This window comes from Plodia interpunctella, chromosome 4, assembly GCF_027563975.2.
Source record: "Plodia interpunctella isolate USDA-ARS_2022_Savannah chromosome 4, ilPloInte3.2, whole genome shotgun sequence".
NCBI lineage: Eukaryota > Metazoa > Arthropoda > Insecta > Lepidoptera > Pyralidae > Plodia > Plodia interpunctella.
In genome coordinates, this window is record NC_071297.1 from 6069373 (window position 1) to 6088198 (window position 18826).

Sequence of the window (18826 nt, forward strand, 5' to 3'; positions counted from 1 at the left end):
TTGAACTCAAGTTATTTGTCTTTCATTAGGGCCAGATCGAGGAAATCCAGTAATGGATCCTCATTTGTATCTTCGACAAGCTTCGACTGTATAAATAATGGCATCGAGCGACGATCCGCACGCCTCACAGCCGCCCAAAACAAACATAATTAGAGAGATATTGTCCCCGCCGTGTTGGGTTACGATACGAACCTATCTCAAACCATTATCCGGTAATAAAAATTGCAGTAAAACCATTTGTTTCTACTTTCGTCTTTATTTCATCAGTTAAAAAAGAAATGGTAGAAATGGGTGTTTATGAACGAGCAGACGCCGCGCTCGGCACAGAATGATGCTATAATACATCAAAAGTTTCCCAGTGATGCTCGGATCCGGTCCGTGAGTGTACGTATTTCGAAAGTTGCTTATGAAAAGGAAGATGAGTTAGTGTTCTCGTAAGCATCTCATTCTGTAGTCGCTCGCTCACTTTTGTATTGCTTTGCTGCTGTATTCGGTAACAATTCGAGCGGGTTTCATGGGAAACTTTGTATACAGCGATATTACGTTTGCGGTTTATACTTATATATATATATGTACTTTTGGTTTGATTAGTGGTAATAGCTAGCTATTACGACCCGCTTCTGGTGTTCGTATACATAGGCCAGCGAGGGGCTCCGTAGACAGAACCCATGTCAATGTGGGCCTAAAAGCGAACACAATCCATTATCTAAGGAGGCGGGGGTAGAATGCGATAAAATTTTTCAATCAAGCAACCGCCGAAAAATATTTACAGTGTAACCCGAGGCTCCGAGGCAGCACGCGGGAGGACAATATTGTGAGGCGCCCGCGGCGGCACGGGCCTTCCGCCGCTTTGTAGCGGCGACTGTCGAAATAATATTGAACTCTGGGTGAAATACGAGCGCCCGCAGAGGGACGCCTCCTGCGAAACCATTTTTCCGTTTCACTGAACAATGCAAGCGTTCGAGTTGGGTCCTACGTTCCGCCTCCCACCAAAACTGGCCATGCTGATAGTTATCTCACAATTTACTATCACGTTTTACATTCAACTCTCCATTCGAACATGTCCTTATTCCCAGCTGAACGGTTTCTAATACGAAGACGTTTACTGAAATTGGAAAGAGGTTAGAATTTTATATGCAATCTCTTTCGCACTTCAAATCGCAACCAGAATTGCTTTAGTCGCGCCGTTTCGCTCATGGTTCTCAGTGTTTATGGCTGTACTTAATTTACATTTCTTCGGCATTAGCATAATAATATTTTCAAACGACATACTGTGTAATAAAAGGCTATCGCATACTGGTTCTCCGTTAGGTATGGAAATTGGAAATCCGCCGCGCCCGCTTCCCTGAGCCTCTAATGGAAAATTGTTTATTACTATCAGGTTTGTGCGCGTGAGCACGATTATTTACGTAAGGGTCCCGCAGACTAGCGGTCGGTCAGTAATTGGCCGCTTATTCGCTATCTGTTCCATTCATTTCCAATGATAACCGGCCCAGACAGCCTACGGCGCTTGGCCAGTCGCGGTAAGCTTCCACTGCACAAGATTTTATCTACTTACCATATAATTGGTCGACTTGGCTACTTGCATCGCGAACTTCACATTATAGGTTATTTATTTTGTTTTAAAGCAGAAAATAACTTTATATTTTCAGCCTAAATATCTATTAAGGCGATACAATACTTTTGCAATTTTTTATTAATTAATTTACATTAATTAAAGCTACAAAACTTCCTGAAGTAAAGTAAAGCTTCCTAAAAAGCTTTTATGCGTCCGTTGCGTGCGTTTATAGAGCACACATTTCAAATGGGATTTACATACTTATGAATAGTAATAAATATATTAAATAAATAATAAATAAATATATTAGGACAAATCGCACAGATCGAGCTAGCCCCAAAGTATGTTCGAGACTTGTGTAATGGGATACTAACTCAACGATACTATATTTTATAACAAATACATATATAGATTATCATCCAGGACCCGGGCCAATCAGAAAAAGATCATTTTCCATCATGACCCGACCCGGAATTGAACCTGGGACCTCTCGGTTAGGAGGCAAGCACTTTACCACTGCACCACCGAGGTTGTCATAAGTAAAAACATTCGTTTCTATTAACACTTCTATTCTCACTGTAAACATTTTTACGTAAGCGCCATCGGAATACGTTACGCCTGTAACATGCAAATGTTAGAACTTCCGTCGCGTCGTGATATATTTCTAGGAAAATGATATTCGCTAAATATACACCAGTGGAAGTGGCTCGTACTTGCCAAGCACGAACCTCTCCCATTCATGAATCAACTTCAGCATTACCTAACCGTGCAGACTCGCCCGCACTCGCCACGACCAAAACAAACACGCTATGAGTTATTAATACGAGTGGCGAGTTCAATGAAACTCCGAGAGTGTATCATTGCATAGTAAAGTGCCATACACGCACTGCTCATATAGACTGCACAAAATTCCGATTTATTGCCGCAGATTACCTCCGTACTAATGAGAGCTAAAGCTCGGCTTTCGCTGAAATTAATAGCGTTCTACCATTTATATTTATGGAATTCACAGATCTAAATTGTGGTAAGCTTAATCGAATGGCATAGATTACAAGTTTTATTGCCTCGACGTGTAATTAATAAAGCTATATATTATCGAGCGGAGAAAGATGCCCATTCTGAGTCCAATTTGACGAATGTTTTTTAATTAATCCGGTGGGCGCGATCGCTGTCGACCTATTATTCCACCGGACAGATGCCGGGCGTGGCAGACTTCCACGAATCCGAACTAAACGCCACTTATTTATATACGTTTTGTTATACTTAACCAACAACGCTCGTGATCTTATTTCGGTAATCTCTCCTCGTTTTAACTTCGTTTTAAATAAAAGGTGTACTTTAAGTGATAATTTTATTCCTTTCCTTTGTACTGAAGCGTTCGCGAGGGAGGAAATTGGCATAGCGGGGCAAGCTATTGTTACACATTTCGTTTTAAATTGGGGGCCTTTCTTGAATTTACACCCATGACTTGCAGGAGGGGCTGGCGAGGGTCCGCGTCTTCAACGCCGGGCTTCCAGTTCCGATCGATTGGTCCAACAAAACTGCTTTTACGTTTTTGTTAAATGTTCACTCCATTGTTTCACTTTACCAATCGAAGCTTGAATGCAGACCTCTATTAAATTTTACAAAAGTTCAATCACCATTGTGTGTCTTGAAAGCTTATATTCTTGATTCGTGTTCAATATGATTCATGCGAAACAATCAACATTGAAAGCTCTGCCGAGCTTCGAGGCGGCCGCTTTGTGTTTAACTCATTGTTCCATTCAGTTCATAAGGCAATTAGTGAAGAGATACCTGAAAATAAACACACTGGATTATTACAAAATGTTTTTAGTAATAAATGAAGCCGATAAGATCGCCCGCGTCTCGACCCTCCCATCGAGTGTAGGGGCGGTTATAGAATCACCCACAAAAGGAAAACTGATACAAGTGAAATGAATTAAGTTCCATGCAATAATGGTTCATTTCATTATCTTTGAACACCACCCTATTATCAACTTTGCTCATCGTTGTTGGAATGGAAGATATAAATAAAATTTCGCTTACACGAAGTAAATATATGATCACTATTAATGACGGGTTTATATACCGAGCATAAACATTATTGTTCAATACGAACTCTGTAGAAAATAAAATCATACGTATAAATTGATTGTTCATCAATCTTTTTATTGATAACAAAAGTGAAACTAGAAGGACTAATAATAACGTGGTGAGTCTAGTTCGTCCTGTCTACATTGTGAACGGGTACCAGTTCTAGTAACTGTACAACCGGCACATTCCACCTGTTCCCTGCGATTCATGTGTGAATATATCACTACTCTACTCATGTATCACGCTGGGAAGTACAGGTCCCTACGCACTTTGATAAATAGCGCATATTTTTCAATAAAAATGTTTATATGTGTACATTTTGAAACAGTTAAACAAAGTTAGAACTTCTGTCGTGCTGATTGATGGCTAGTGTATTTATATTGTAAGTCCGATCACTTGATTGTATCGTAACTATCAGCCTTACCTTGACTTTCTCACAAAAAATATTAGAAGCTTACCTATACCATCAATGTCCAAAGATCGAGAGTGGATAAGAAAAGGTAGAGCTCAAACAACTAAGATAATACATTTTCAAACAAAAAACAAAAGATAAAAATGCAAATAATTCACGAGATATCCAAAATGTAAAATGATTTATTCAAAAAAACATCCTGCCATTCCAATCCACTAAAATCCTGTCCTGTATAAATTACCTGCAAGCTCAAATACGTTCCCTTGGGACTACCTGTGCTTCATTCCGTCGAACCAGTTTATTGGGCCAATCATTTTAGGACTAAAAGCATTGTAGCTCACCTCGGCAGGCCTATATTTAGGGGCGCTATGCAATAAAAGCACATCGCTGTCCAGCCATTCCCGCACGACCGTGCAAGATAAATGGTCGGCCGCGAGGAGACGCGTTCTCACGGCCCGTGCCTGTGTTTTTTTCGTTTTTGTTTCATCTGGTTTCCGAGTTAGAGGTCGGCCAAGCCCGACTCGGCTAGGAGTGACCGCTGCACGTGCGATGGCGCAGATAAAAACTGTGCGACGGCCACGACCGACTAACGAGCCTCCTCTAAATTTCTTATGATTTATTCCTCGTTTACACGTGCGGATTCATGTAATAACCGTAAAAGGAACGTGTCACGCGAGTATTTCAGTTTCTGTGAAGTTTGTAGGCCTCACCGCGTTAATTAGACACGGGTCTCGCGGTGCAACACCTCAGCTCATTATTTACCGCTTCATTAAGAGCTCGCTCACTAGCGGCTGTCAAAACTCACCACATGGCTGTCCGTCAGCTTCGCTTGAAATATATACCAGCATTGTCCTATAATAATACTGTCGTCGGTTTCCTTAATTTTCTTAATTTTCTTCTTTTGTTGCAGAGCTTTAAACAAAAATGCTAACTCGCAAAGTGGACCGCTTGTTCCGTTTTAGAATCATTCATAAGAACTGTGGTATTACGCCACATTTCATTACTACACCACAACATTTCCTATAACAAAAACACATGAGGGCATTTCGGTAACCCGCGGAAATAATCTGCTTTGACCAGTAATGGCGCCCAGCAACATTACAAACAGTAAAATTGTAGCTAATGATGATGGATTTAAAAAATCAATCTTAAAATACAGTTACTCTCGGGTACATAATAATCGTCAATAACAAGTTACGAGACTTCAATTTGTGTGCTCCAAGTATATTTGAACCAAATTATAAAAGTTATACTTGCCTTACTTACCATTATCACAGTGTTAGGAAAATTTTTATTCGTAGGATTCGTAACCATCTTAGAACTCCGTTATCTTTTTGTAGAGTTCAAATTAATTGACAACCTTTTATTTTTTAACGCAATTCATAAAAATACGTTCATTTATATTTAGTTATTATTGATACTGAACAGATGTAATATCCCATTCGTATTTAGGTCAGATACTAATTGCCCGCTGACAGGCTATACCTTACATCGTTGTTCATATTTTTTTCAGGACATCGAACTTTACAGCCCCATAAATTTTACGAGGCAATATTATTTGATTCCACATTATTGAACATGGTTCGTGTCTTGTTTTTTTTTTTTTTATTAGATGTTCACTCGGTGAAAATAATATACCTAAACAGAGGCCGGTCGGCAGCGGACTCTTTAAAAGCCATTTATAGCCTGCGTGGCCCCGCATTGTGATTTCTGTACACGTTTTAATGAATTCGTCCTTCCTCCGAGCGATCGTTCCTCGGCCGCTATTCAAAAGAAAATTACAGCCGAGATCCTCTCGAAACAAACCCTTTACAAGTCACGCTTCGTTCTCGCTAAACTTGGACCAATTATTTCTTCTTTTTTGCGTATTCTTTGAGGTCATTACGGCGTCAGTTGGCGAGCGTCTTGATGGCCAGCACCATATGTTTGAATCTTGGCCTTTAAATTTAGTCGTGACGGAGAAGTTGGGATAATTGATTAATGGTCCCTCGGGGCGGACGTGTTTAAATGCCTCGATCATCGTTTTTTTTGTCGGATTCCCCGTAATGATAGGTTGTGATTGTCTACAGGGACCACAACAAAGGTGACCATATGGCGCGGCTCAGATTCGCCTCGCTAACAGTTGGCATTTACGTTACGTCGATACAGCAGGTTTATAATTATAGCGTGATTTTGAAATATGTTCATGTAGGTATTTTATTTTACAAAAATAGAAGATATTCTATATGATTTCTAAGAGTGTTATGGAGCCATGAAATAACAATATAAGCTAAAGGTAATATAATATAAGGTAAAGGAACTTCTACGTTGAAACTTTCAAAATCAAATCGGATATAGGGTTTAAAAGAACTACGTAAATATAACATAACATTTGTCCGTGCTAATTAAGAACTTTTGTTCGCCGCACTCGTGGCACGAACAAACAACATTTATTTACCTCCATCAAAAAGTTTGAACGTTTCGATTGCTCCGCGGCAATAAAGTTTTATACATACAACTGAAATTCCTTTTAGATCTTATAGCGTGTTATCCGATATATTATTCTATAGAGTGACACAACTAGATTTACATAACGCATTGCTAACATATTAACAAACAGGCAGACTATATAAATATACTTTATCATCTTACTAAAACCACCATCACTTCATGACCAGGGCCTTCATGACATATCCATCAATGTATAATTTCATTTCTTACTATGTCCACTTCACACAGATTTCTATATTCATTGATTAAAATTGCTTAGATCTAGCGACGTCTGAAGTCTGAAGAACTGACTGACATTATGGGATCTGCCGCGATCTGAGGATCTCAACTTGGGATCTAAGATATGTCGTACGGCACTCTTCAAGAGGGGGTTTCACCCGTGTACTCTCTATGGAATGTAGCTCTTCCAGTCAAACAGCAAGCATAGCCTGCTATTCTCAAAATAATGTCCTGCATTCTACCAATATCATCAATTTCATGTTTTTTTTCCACAGATTGGGCAGCGCAGCGATGTCGAGCGGCATGGGGGGCGGCACGCTGGGCAGCGCGCACTGCCAGCTGGCCAACCAGCCGCTAGTCATGCCAGTGGCGTTCCCACTACGCGCCAGCCAGCCTAGTCCAGTGCCAGTCTACTCCCCCTCAAGGTTCCACATAGACAAGCGGTGCCAACACCGCTGCACGTGGAAGTGCCTCGCCATAGCTATGATATGCCTCTGTGTTATCTTAGCGGCGATGCTAGCATACTTTATAGGTAAGTGTCTATTGTTTATGCAATTGATCTTTTATTATTTGATTTTATTAGATACTAAATTCGCAGCATCTTATAAGTACATATTGACCTACCTATTAAGGAGTAGAATAACTTAAACTAATATTATCGTCATTATTACGTCTGATTACATATCTACTTACCATTTTATAAAGAGATCCAATATAATCTATTGTGTTAAAGCTAATAAAATTGTTACAACATCCTGTAAAGTAATCTCATGGTATAATGTAAATAATATATCGTGTTCTATTACATAAATCTGTAACGCCTGTGCGGAAAATGTATAATCGTAAAATAACACAAACCAAAACAATCAATTTCTGAGTATTCTGTTTGATTTGCTCTCACGCATTCTCACGTAATTTGCCGTAACTAACTGTAATTTTGTGTAGCTAATTGTAGTTCGTATGAACATGACTAATGCTTGGTTGTTTTTGTTTTGTTTGTTTCCATAATTCAAATAAAGGATTATTCAAATAAAGGACTTTTAATATTGACCTCAAAGGATATCATTCTCTGAAGAGATCAAATATCACGTGAAACATGATTTGATGAAAATGTTCCCCAAAAAGATTTCACCTTGGAAAATGAACATTTTATAGTGGTTTCTATGTAGAAATATTGAACATTTTTACTCTGATATTCAGTGAGCTCTTTCAAACTTCTTTTGAAAACGGTTTTTAAAAAGAAAGTTATTAAAAAGAAACCGTGACAAAGACAAAAGTGGCTATTGCTATTGTATCGATTTAATATCGAAAAGAATACAGGGTCGATATATCTTTGTCCACATAATCGCAGCAGGGAGCGAGGGGACTCGTTAAGACAGTATTTTTATTAACTCGCTCGGAATGCCGATTAAAATATTCATAACATTATTCTCTCTCAATCCATTAGCACTAGTGAGTCTTCGTTACGTGGCTCCGCGCTGTAGAATAAGGAGAGTGCAAAATAAGCAAATGGAATAAAAATGAAAAACACAACATCAAAGTGGCAATGCAAAATGCATCGTAGGTGTTTCATATTCTTCACAATCAATGGAGTGTATTAGTCTGCTTAGTATAAAAAGACAATACAACTATCATTTTATCTACTTTCTGGTAACTAATAATACAACACAAATTCGCTTATCGCACAATTTTCATATAAGTACGTGATGACATTTAGCAAATTAAAAGGCAGCCTTGCTGCAATACGTTTGGTCCCAATACTGGAATGTCCAATAGTACCTTAACAAAATCTTATACCATCTTTAGTCAATAGGAGTTAATTAGGCTTCTACTACCTCTTATTACCTGAAATGTGTTTCGGTTTTGTTCTGTCGTTATTTGTGACTGCATTGCGACAAACATCTAGCACTACTACAATCATTACTGGAATAGAGAGGATCCATCTTGACTGTCAGCGAAATTTAATAAAACTGTTTTCTCTTGCACGTTGTGTTCTGTTGTTTATAATATTTTACTGCATGCTCCCACTTTATCTTAAGTAACAATCAAAACATTATGTCCAGTAAAATAAAAACCTGATATTAATTGAAATAATATTTGTATTAACATTTGACCATTTTGTCTATTTGTAATCATTTGTTACTAACTATGACTGGAGCAAAATGAAATACTAAACCAATCAAAGTAATTATTTATCTGTTGTTCGTTCTATAATTACGCCAGTGATTTCACAGCGCTCCCTAGTTGATCACTAGTCGATGAAAAATCGCAGAGTGCTATCTAAGTCGCCCCTCTCAACAAAATCACAAACTAAAGAGTGTATAGAAATTACACTAACAGAGGGCATTCGAGAAAGGGATGTGATTTCCTTTTTAGGAGTTATAAAATATACCAGCTTTCAATTCTATACCGCCGTGAAGTTGGAGGCTCTAAATTCGAAAGACTGGTGCGGTACAGCAACAATGCATCCAGAATATTTTAGAACTTTTAGGGTTCTGAAAAATAAATCGGATCTTTTTACAAAGGTCACTATAATCTTTAATACGTTTGCTGCATTTTCTAAATTATATTCTAGTGATATCTGTGATTCATCCGAATGGTGTATTCATATTTTCGAATAGGTATTCTTAGTTTAATACGTAGGCACATAAAAACAACAAAATTGCCGACGTAATTAATTTGAAATTCTTCTGGAATTGTCGTTATTTTGCTCCAGTGCCTCGGGCAACGGATTCCCTCCAATTAAGGGGCAGACTGTCTTGTAGTGTATGATTGGAAGCGGAATGGTTAGCCGATTCGCGCAGCACGAGATTGCCGCCGCAGGCTACCATTCAGCTGGAAACAGTAGCTCTATTGTGGAGATCAATAAAATTCTTTACTTTTTAATAAACTAAACTCCAACTATTTCGCTTTAGTCTTTAGAGATGCAGGTTTGAAAATTCTAAATTAATTTGCTGCAATTACTTTTCCTTTTTCATTTCAAGAATTCGTGCGGTATTCTACACTATATACATTATAATACTCGCTAACAAGTCACAAAATGGAACAACAAAATTAAATGTAAATAAAGTTGTATAAAAATATCTGAATTACAAATCATCTAAAAATAACTCCAGACTCGAGTGTTCGAATAAAGCGTTAACTTTTTAACGTTTACATTATTAGGACTAAGTAGTTTCTGATAAAATGTACAAAGAAAACTTGAAGTCGTTCCAAAAATTTAATAAATCTTATATAAATATAACTTATTATTGTAACAGGTACGACAAAGAATGCCAATATCCATTAAAAACGAGACAACTGATGGACCACGGAATGCCATTTTCGTAAAATATGTAGCCATAAAAAGTTTTATTCGTTTATCGTTTTACGCTAAGGTCATAATTGAAAAACATTTCCATCATCACATCGAAACTCAATTACTAGGTGATAAATTTGAATATCCACTTCGTGCATGCAAATGACTTGATTAAACATGGATGTTGCAACCGAAACAGACATCAACCATTAGTCTTTCATCATTCTTTGTTTGAATCTCACAACCGGCATCCACAGAGAGCCTCATAAAAAATCTAAACAAACATCAAGAAAATATAAATGATGCGTCTAACGAAACTCAACGTGCGCAGCGTGCCTCGGGCCGGGGTGCGCAGTCCCTAGCTCCGTTATAAATTATCTAACACTTCTACAACCCGTATTATTTCACTGTGGATATCAGGAAATCCCGGCCTCGCCCATCGACCGATCATAATTTATACATGCCTAATGCTTCATAAATCGCAAATGCAAAATCCGCCTTGCTTTAAACCTAAACTGCTAGTCATTTTCTGCCGCATTATCCTCAAATTATATTTTATGCCTATGTATTAATCTCTTCATCGGAAATCTTTGCATTTGTTTGACTTAGTGGTAAAAGAAAAACATTAATGACAGTTTTCAAAATGCAAATAAAACGATATATATTAATAGCCTCCATGGATGAGTCACTCAGCTAGTTATTTTAGAGTGGTTGCAATCAGCCGTAAGCATGTGAGTGGTGATAAAACTGCAGACCGCAGACACATATCACAAAAATAGCATCAAAGTTGACACGGGCCACTGCCGAGCGATACCTGGCCTACATTTTACTGCACATTCGGCCCTCTCGCACTATAAACGCGAACGGAAAACAAAATGGAAGTCGAGAATTCCTTTATCTGCTCTGCTCTCTCTCTCTCTCTTATCATTGTTTTATGTACGACCCGTTTTTATTTATTGTGTTTTTTTGTTTCTTTACTTGTTAATCGAAATGGTCATATGTGGTCACTGGTGCTAAAACGATGCAGACCTATTATAGATTTTGATGATCTTATAATATCAAACTATAACAATTACTGAACAAAATAATATTTGTAGATATTATTAAATTTTATAAATTTCACTTCCTCTAAATAAAATTTTGATAATTGCAGTATTAAAATAGTTATAGATAACAGCATATTCTCTAGCTACAGTTTAAACCAACCAGTTAATTTACCCACGGCCCTATTAAACAGTTTCAACAAACACTAAATAATGTGTTGCTAGCACGCTATGTGTTGTGCGCGCCTAACAACTTGCTCAATTTCGGCAAGTCACTGTCAGAATGTGGAGGTTATGGGCCCAGTATGTGACAGAAAGCACTACATTGTATTTTTTTTTGTCAATTGCTACAATAATCAAAAATCATGATATGCGATAATAGGAAAGACTCATCTTTTGATGATTTTCAGTCCAAGTTTTATATAAGTACTATAGAAAAATACAGAAGAAGCAAAGCGGACATTTGAAAACATATGCTTTTTGTAACGAAAAAATACAATAATTACGCACAGCTATTAGAAAGTGGGCTGTAAAAAACAGATTTCTCACATTTCAACGCCTCTTAAAAGTAATGTAATGAACTGAATCTGTGAGGTGTTTCAAGTCGATGCGGGTTATCGCATCGGATCTCACTTCATTTAGATTCGAGTTAAATTACTGGGACAGTAGATAAGAGACGCATGTCTCATGTTGATGCCGAGGGCGGCGACCACTTCAAAACGAAATACACTCTCAATGAAATGGACGACTCTAAATGACCACATTTAGATTTCCGTAAGATATTCCAGAATCAATCAATTTGTTAATGATAGTTAGTTATGGCCACTTTGAGAAAATCGTGATAGCCCGATCTGTTAGGCAAGCCCGTTGAAAAATCTTCAAATTATTTTTACTTTATTAAAAATCTAATTAAGTTTATAACGTATAAATCATTGGTTATGTCCGACAAGTATTGGGTTTTAAAACACAATGTAATATTTGTCGGGCACGCCTTCTGGCGTTTCGGATATACCGAATAAAAAGTCGTTTTGTATTTTAATCCGACATAAATCTCCTGGTGCACGCCGGTAGTTTTTACTATTGTAATGAAAAAATGTGGACCATCTGTTGCACCCTTCATTACATCCGTGGTACTGGATAGATGAGGGCAAATATAGCACGTCAACTTTTTAATGTAATTGAAATTGTGAGGACCCCAAATGTTTTATTAAAGCCTGCTCAGTAAAGAGCATTAACGCTCTCAGACCCTCGTGATGCAGCATTTGTAGCAATAAATATGAAAGCCGCATTATTAGGTGACCTGCCACTTTTTGGTTCATGTTTACGTTCTTTTATAAAAGCTATATCAACTTGATATATAGTTATTTTTTATTGATTAATGGAGTAATTTTATGGCTAAATTTTAATTTCGATTATCGCCCAAATGTTTATCTATTAGACTAGTTTTTTGTTGTTTAATATTGTTAATTCCTTTACCTATGGCATTCAAATTTAGAATAACATCAAATACGAATAAACACTTTTTAAAACTATTTATCTAACGCGATAAATCCCCTGCAGGTTCTGTTTACTCACCACCAACACCAATGCATTTCATTTATCACTTATACGAGTATCTTGTTTGTTTTGAATCCTAGTTCCAATTAAATGCTCAAATGTACAAAAATATTTATTCGAAAGCACTCTTATTTTCTTTTCAATCAACGCTAGTCTATAAAATAACAAATTACCCGATGTTATTTGATCATTTTTTAAATTAAGTTGGGTATGAAAAATGCAATCACCATGTTGGCAGTTACATTTGTACTTGTCCGCGCATCTTATGCGCTGGGAACGGGACAAACAAGAACCTCGACCCTCCCGCGAATGTAGATCATATGAACGTTAGACAAGGACAGACTTACAAGATGTGTTAAATGATAGAAGAAGATAGGAGACACACGAGGAACGGAAGATTTATCACGTGACTAATACCGAGCTAGAGCGACGGCGCGTCGCAATCCCCCGGGACTCCATCAAACGAGTTTCGCTCCCCCATCGCACGATGCAATCTATGCTGAATCGTATTACAATAAATTGTATTAACTCGAAAAATAGTGGAGATAGCAAACATCGTCCATCTGCAGACAATCGTCCCATGCATCGCGGCCAAGTCGTCAAAGCACCCCATTTCCTATCCGCACGACGTATGGCGCAAATTTATAGATTTTACGAGGGATCATCGGGATGTCGACTTACCACATTGCCATATTTCATCCATATAGACGGAAATAGCATCATTCCAAGAATTTTATCTAAAAACAATCACATTGTTTGTGAATCTTGCTCGACACATATTAATTTATTCACTTGATTGACAATTTAACTAGCACTTACGATTTTTTTTATGTGACTGTACTATATTATTATGTATAAACTTTATCAGAAGCAAAACCATATCAAGATTAGTTATAAGTACAATAAATTTCAAAAATAAATTTAAATCGCTTAAAATTAATGCGACAATAAGATTTGTAGTATCAATGCTGTTGCACTCTTTGGTGTTGCATATAAATAACTTATTTATCCGATTGTCAAACCGATAAAATTTAACATTCGACTATCCACCCTCGGCTTAGGAAGAGCAGTAATGTAAATTGTCCAATCGTTAGCACAAATGGTCACATGGCGTCAATGTGCGCATCGCGATTCTTATCTAAAAGTAAATCTTGGCGATGGATCCTGGAGTGTCAGGGGACGAGACGATAACTTAATTGCAGCGACACCGCCTGGGGTCAGCCGCACGAATTATGGAAAACACTGCGGGCGCCTCACTTTATATCTCTCTACCAAAAATAAAAACAATTTGCTTCGTATTGAGTAACTTAATATCTTTTTCTGAAATCGCAAGTCGTAACTGCGCCTATTAAATTCGAAACAAGGCTGCAGGCTCACGATGTTTGTTTCAGCAATAAAATAAAATGTCTAACCCTTCAGCAAAATTATTGTTTCCAAGCAGTTATCGCTCCCATATCTCTGTCGACTAATTAGTAGGAGGCGGAAATTAGGGAACTTCTAAATCAGCGCTCTCCATATGCCAATTAAATGTGTAAAGATTGACAAATTGCCTTTAACGCACTGAACTCGAGTCATTAAGCGTATATCCTGCGCACACGCGCCGCCGTCACGAATAAATCCCATCCCCAACGTTGCACAAAGCTATGCGCTCGCAAGCTTCTTACAAAACTAATAAATGTTCCAATAAATTCTCTTTACATTGAAATATTCGTTTGCCCCTCACAACTTTTTATTTATCTACCTATTTTGCATTGAAGATTTTGGGGAAACGAAAAGTTCCTCCTGTTTTGTTCAGTCTTAAATTTAGCATGGCATGGCATGTATATTGGTCGTTCACAATTTACCGCTTTAATTGTTTTGGGCGTAAAAAATTAAATCGTATCAAGCAGGGACAAAACTCGTGCTATCGAAGCCCGTGCTCTCCTTAGTACACCGTGAAGAATTATCCAATTAGGTTGCGTAGCACGGCATTCCATGATCGATTCGATCGATGGCAACTGTCGCATAATTAGGAGACAACGGTGTTCGAGCAAGAAACGGCTGGGTGTCGCTGAGCCACCTACGTGCTCAGCGGCATAGTCGGCGGCAGCGGAACTAATCGCTCCGTCACACCACCTCGACAACGCGTCTCGACCGCGCTTCGCTTAATTAAAACTCAACGGAACGTCACGTTACTACCCCGCGAAGCCCGGGTGCCTCTTGAACGACCGACGTCTTCTATTGTGTCGCGTTTCGTAATACAAGTATATGTCGCCTGTAGACATCCGTGTGAACTTTAATATAATTACCTTCGGCTACTGGACATTATTGATGTAGGTCTCCGATAAGACGCAAACTTAATTGGAAATTCCGATTGAATGAGAGATTTAAAGCTTAAAACTCAATTTAACTAATCCAATAAAGTAATTAGTATTACTTGTATGGATAATATGAATGTGTCAGTAAAGTTTTTTTTTCTTTGTTTCAGCATTATCGTCAATTAAAAGTAATATAGACAATTCAAATTGCATCTTAGTACAGGACGTGAAAGCAGTAACACACGCACAAGGAATTAGGGATGCATTATCAACATCTTCGCCTTCAGATGGTAATATTGATTACATCTATATACAAAATTAAGTAGTTTAATCGATTTTATTATTCATATTAATTAATCCACTCCACTACTTAATAGTATATGCACATGGACACTTCGTTTTAAAATTATTTACTTAGTTTTAATTATTAATTTTTTAGAATCAATATCAACATCTTCGTTGGGTGGATGGTCAACAACAGCAGAAGCCGCTTTAGAATCAGCTATTATACCACAACAAGCACAGCAAGCGGCGCCACCGCCTTGGTCTCCAGCGCTAGAAGTAAGAGAATTCGACGAACTACACCACGCCACTATACCTGCCTATCAATTCTGGAGTTCGGAATTCCGGAACAAGCAACCCGCCTACGTTAGCCTTAATTTTACCGTGCCATGGGGTGCCAATTTTGCGGTTTATGGTAGAAGAAATGTGGCTCCTAGCGTTACACAATATGATTTCGTAGAGTTTATCCGAGGAGGCAGAGTAGATCACAGACTGCGAAGAAGGCGGAGTCCGCACAAGCATGACATTCATCCACGTAGCTTTAATGACTGGGATGCATTATTGAGCACGATTAGCCCGTTTCAAAGATGGAACCACACGATAAGCAGAAGATCCACTGATATGCGCGTGAATGTTACTATATTACAGTATCTTGACACCGGCAGATGGTTTATTTCGATATACAATGACGAACTCCAGCCGCATAGCGTAGAGATGATCGTCTCTGAAGCCGAGGGTGTCACGAATTCATGTCCTGATGATTGTTCTGGTCACGGCTCATGCTATTTGGGAAAATGCGATTGCATGGATGGTTATGAGGGTCACGATTGTTCCAAGAGTAAGTTATTTTTACTTTTTAATTATAAAAAAATCTACTTACAAACTTTCAAAACGTACTAACAAAATGTTTGTTGTTTTAGGTGTTTGTCCTGTGCTTTGTTCTGGTCATGGTGCATATGCAGGAGGTATTTGTCATTGTTCCGAGGGTTGGAAAGGAGCTGAGTGCGATGTTCCAGCACATGATTGTGAGCCTGCTGATTGCTCCGGCCGAGGGCAGTGTGTTGCCGGGCATTGTCATTGTAAAGCTGGATGGAAGGGTCTTAAATGCGACGAAGGTGGATATTAGTGTAGTTTACAAAAATAATGGAGGGGTGGAGGAAAGTTCTGTGATTAATTGTTATGTTTTTCAGAGGACTGCTTGGATCCAACGTGTGGGGGTCATGGGTCGTGCGTCCGTGGGCGGTGCGTGTGTCGCGCGGGGTGGCGTGGCGCGGCGTGCACTGATCGTGACGCCAGAGTCCAGCGTTGTCTCCCAGCTTGCTCCCAGCGAGGTGTTTACGATCTTGACGCAGGGAGATGTGTCTGTGACCCACTTTATACAGGCGACGATTGTTCTCAAGGTAAACAAGCAGTATAAAATAGTAAAGTACCTATATCTAAACAGGAGAATGGAAAATAATAAGTAAAGGAAAACAAAATCCTGTTTATTTCTATGTTTAAAAAAGAAGTATACTTTCTTACTACCTAATATCTAAAAATATTGTATGAAAACAAGTGAAAAAATAGTAAAATAAATTAACTTACATCTTTGGGTAAAGAGGAAAAATTAAATTGTTTTTTTTTTCTAGTTGTTTGCTCGTTGGACTGCGGCCCTCACGGAGTGTGCGCGGAAGGCGTGTGTCGTTGCGATGAAGGATGGACGGGCTCGATGTGTGACCAACGACCCTGTGACCCTCGCTGTCACGACCACGGCCAATGCAAAAACGGCACCTGCGTTTGCACACAAGGCTGGAACGGCAGGCATTGCACGCTTCGTTAGTATTATTATTATTTTCTTTAAAACCAGTTTTCTACCCTACATTAAGTACTTATCATCTAATCTTTGTATAGCTGGTTGCCCCAACGGCTGCTCCCGTCATGGACAATGTCTTCTGGAGGATGGTGTCTATCGGTGCTCCTGCGCCGATGGCTGGGCTGGCACTGATTGCTCTATTGCACTTGAACTGTCTTGCAGCGATAATGAGGACAATGATGACGGTGAGATTATTAAATCGTATATCTGTTGGCCATAACACATATTTCAAATGTTATTCAAACTATCTTTTTATGTTTTAATTATTTAAGCACAGTTTAGATTAAACACAATAATTTGTTTATAAAATAAATATGTGACAGCGATGAAACTGTATATGAGAAAAGAATCGTGTTTAGGATTTTCATTTACTATACAAACTTTGAATACTAATTATTAAGACTACAAAAACTGGTTTTTAAATAATCGTTCAAAGAACATTGACACACATATTATCTGAAATTAAAACTACAATTTTGAAGATGGCATGACGGACTGCTCGGACTCTGAGTGCTGCACACGGCCCGAGTGTGCGGAACACATTATGTGCCTCTCCTCTAACGACCCGGTGGAGGTGCTCCTGCGCAAGCAGCCGCCTTCCGTCACAGCCTCTTTCTACCAACGCGTCAAATTCCTCATTGAGGAAAACTCCGTGCAAAGCTACGCTCACATGGACGAATATTCTGAAAGGTTAGTGCTCCTAGAATTTGTACGATCAAAATTATCGAACACCAAATCACTTCATATGTTTAAACCATATCGTTGCTAATTAATTATGTTGTGAATATAATATTCGGTTTTAAAACAACGATATGCTTTATCATAAGTTGGTTTAGGACTGTTTAATCGGTTTTGCACAATTCATAAATTTAATATTTGCACTTTACAATGATTTTAGATTCGTGAATCATCGCCGTACTGTAATGTAAATCCGTGAGAAGAAGATACAAAATTCATAACGACATAAAGTAATTAGGCGTAGCACCTTTACCATTACTCCCGCTCATCTTCCTAAACCTCTCCGAGGATTTGGTGTGGTTATTTTCATTTAATTGGTAACAATACTTTTATGACTTACGATTTATTTTATCATCTGGTGGAAGTGTTTTGATTTTCCTGTGTTTTCTCGCGTATAAATATTGTTTTTTATTTGCGATCCTAGCATGGTTATGATAAAATCAACCATAATTTTCATTTCATATTTTGTTTTTCATATTTATTCGTTTTTGTTTTCACACCAGATCCGATGTGTTGTGTATTGTCTAATGTTATCCCTTGTGTGTGTCAACCCTACCTGTTTGTCTAAATAAACCAAAAAAAGCGTCTTATGGTCGATAGTTAAATGGAATTATACAATCAATTGAACGCTCAAAAGCTTTCGAACAGTTTTGTTTGTCTTTCCTCGATCGAAATTAATGCTATTGAATAAGGTTCATCGAAACGCACTTGAATCATGAGAGACAACTCCAATTCTCGAAGGAAAAATAGATTTCTTAAAACGACTCACTAAATATGTATACTTATTGGTTTTGTTCAAGTCTTTCATGATCTGAGTGGAATCTATATGATTTTAAAAAGTAGCGTGATAGTGAACTCCGTAAAAATATGCGCAATAATGAAAAGTTCTATTTTAATTTGATGTATAAGACAAAGCAAAACTGAGTAACAAAGTAGTCAACCCACCTCGCTTAATATGCAAAAGCGCCTCAAAAGTTTGTTTGCAT

At 38.1% G+C, this 18826-nt stretch overlaps 1 protein-coding gene across 7 annotated transcripts in view; it reads left to right on the forward strand.

The window, feature by feature from the left end:
• Ten-a (Tenascin accessory) overlaps nt 1–18826 on the forward strand; it is a 273620-nt gene that overhangs the window by 234111 nt on the left and 20683 nt on the right. For all 7 annotated transcript variants that reach the window (XM_053744516.2, XM_053744517.2, XM_053744519.2 and 4 more), the window contains 8 exons: nt 7049–7305; nt 15139–15258; nt 15408–16088; nt 16171–16365; nt 16441–16650; nt 16879–17064; nt 17141–17287; nt 17585–17792. In XM_053744516.2, the coding sequence (XP_053600491.1) occupies nt 7049–7305; nt 15139–15258; nt 15408–16088; nt 16171–16365; nt 16441–16650; nt 16879–17064; nt 17141–17287; nt 17585–17792 (2004 nt within the window). The remainder of the gene's footprint in view (nt 1–7048; nt 7306–15138; nt 15259–15407; nt 16089–16170; nt 16366–16440; nt 16651–16878; nt 17065–17140; nt 17288–17584; nt 17793–18826) is intronic.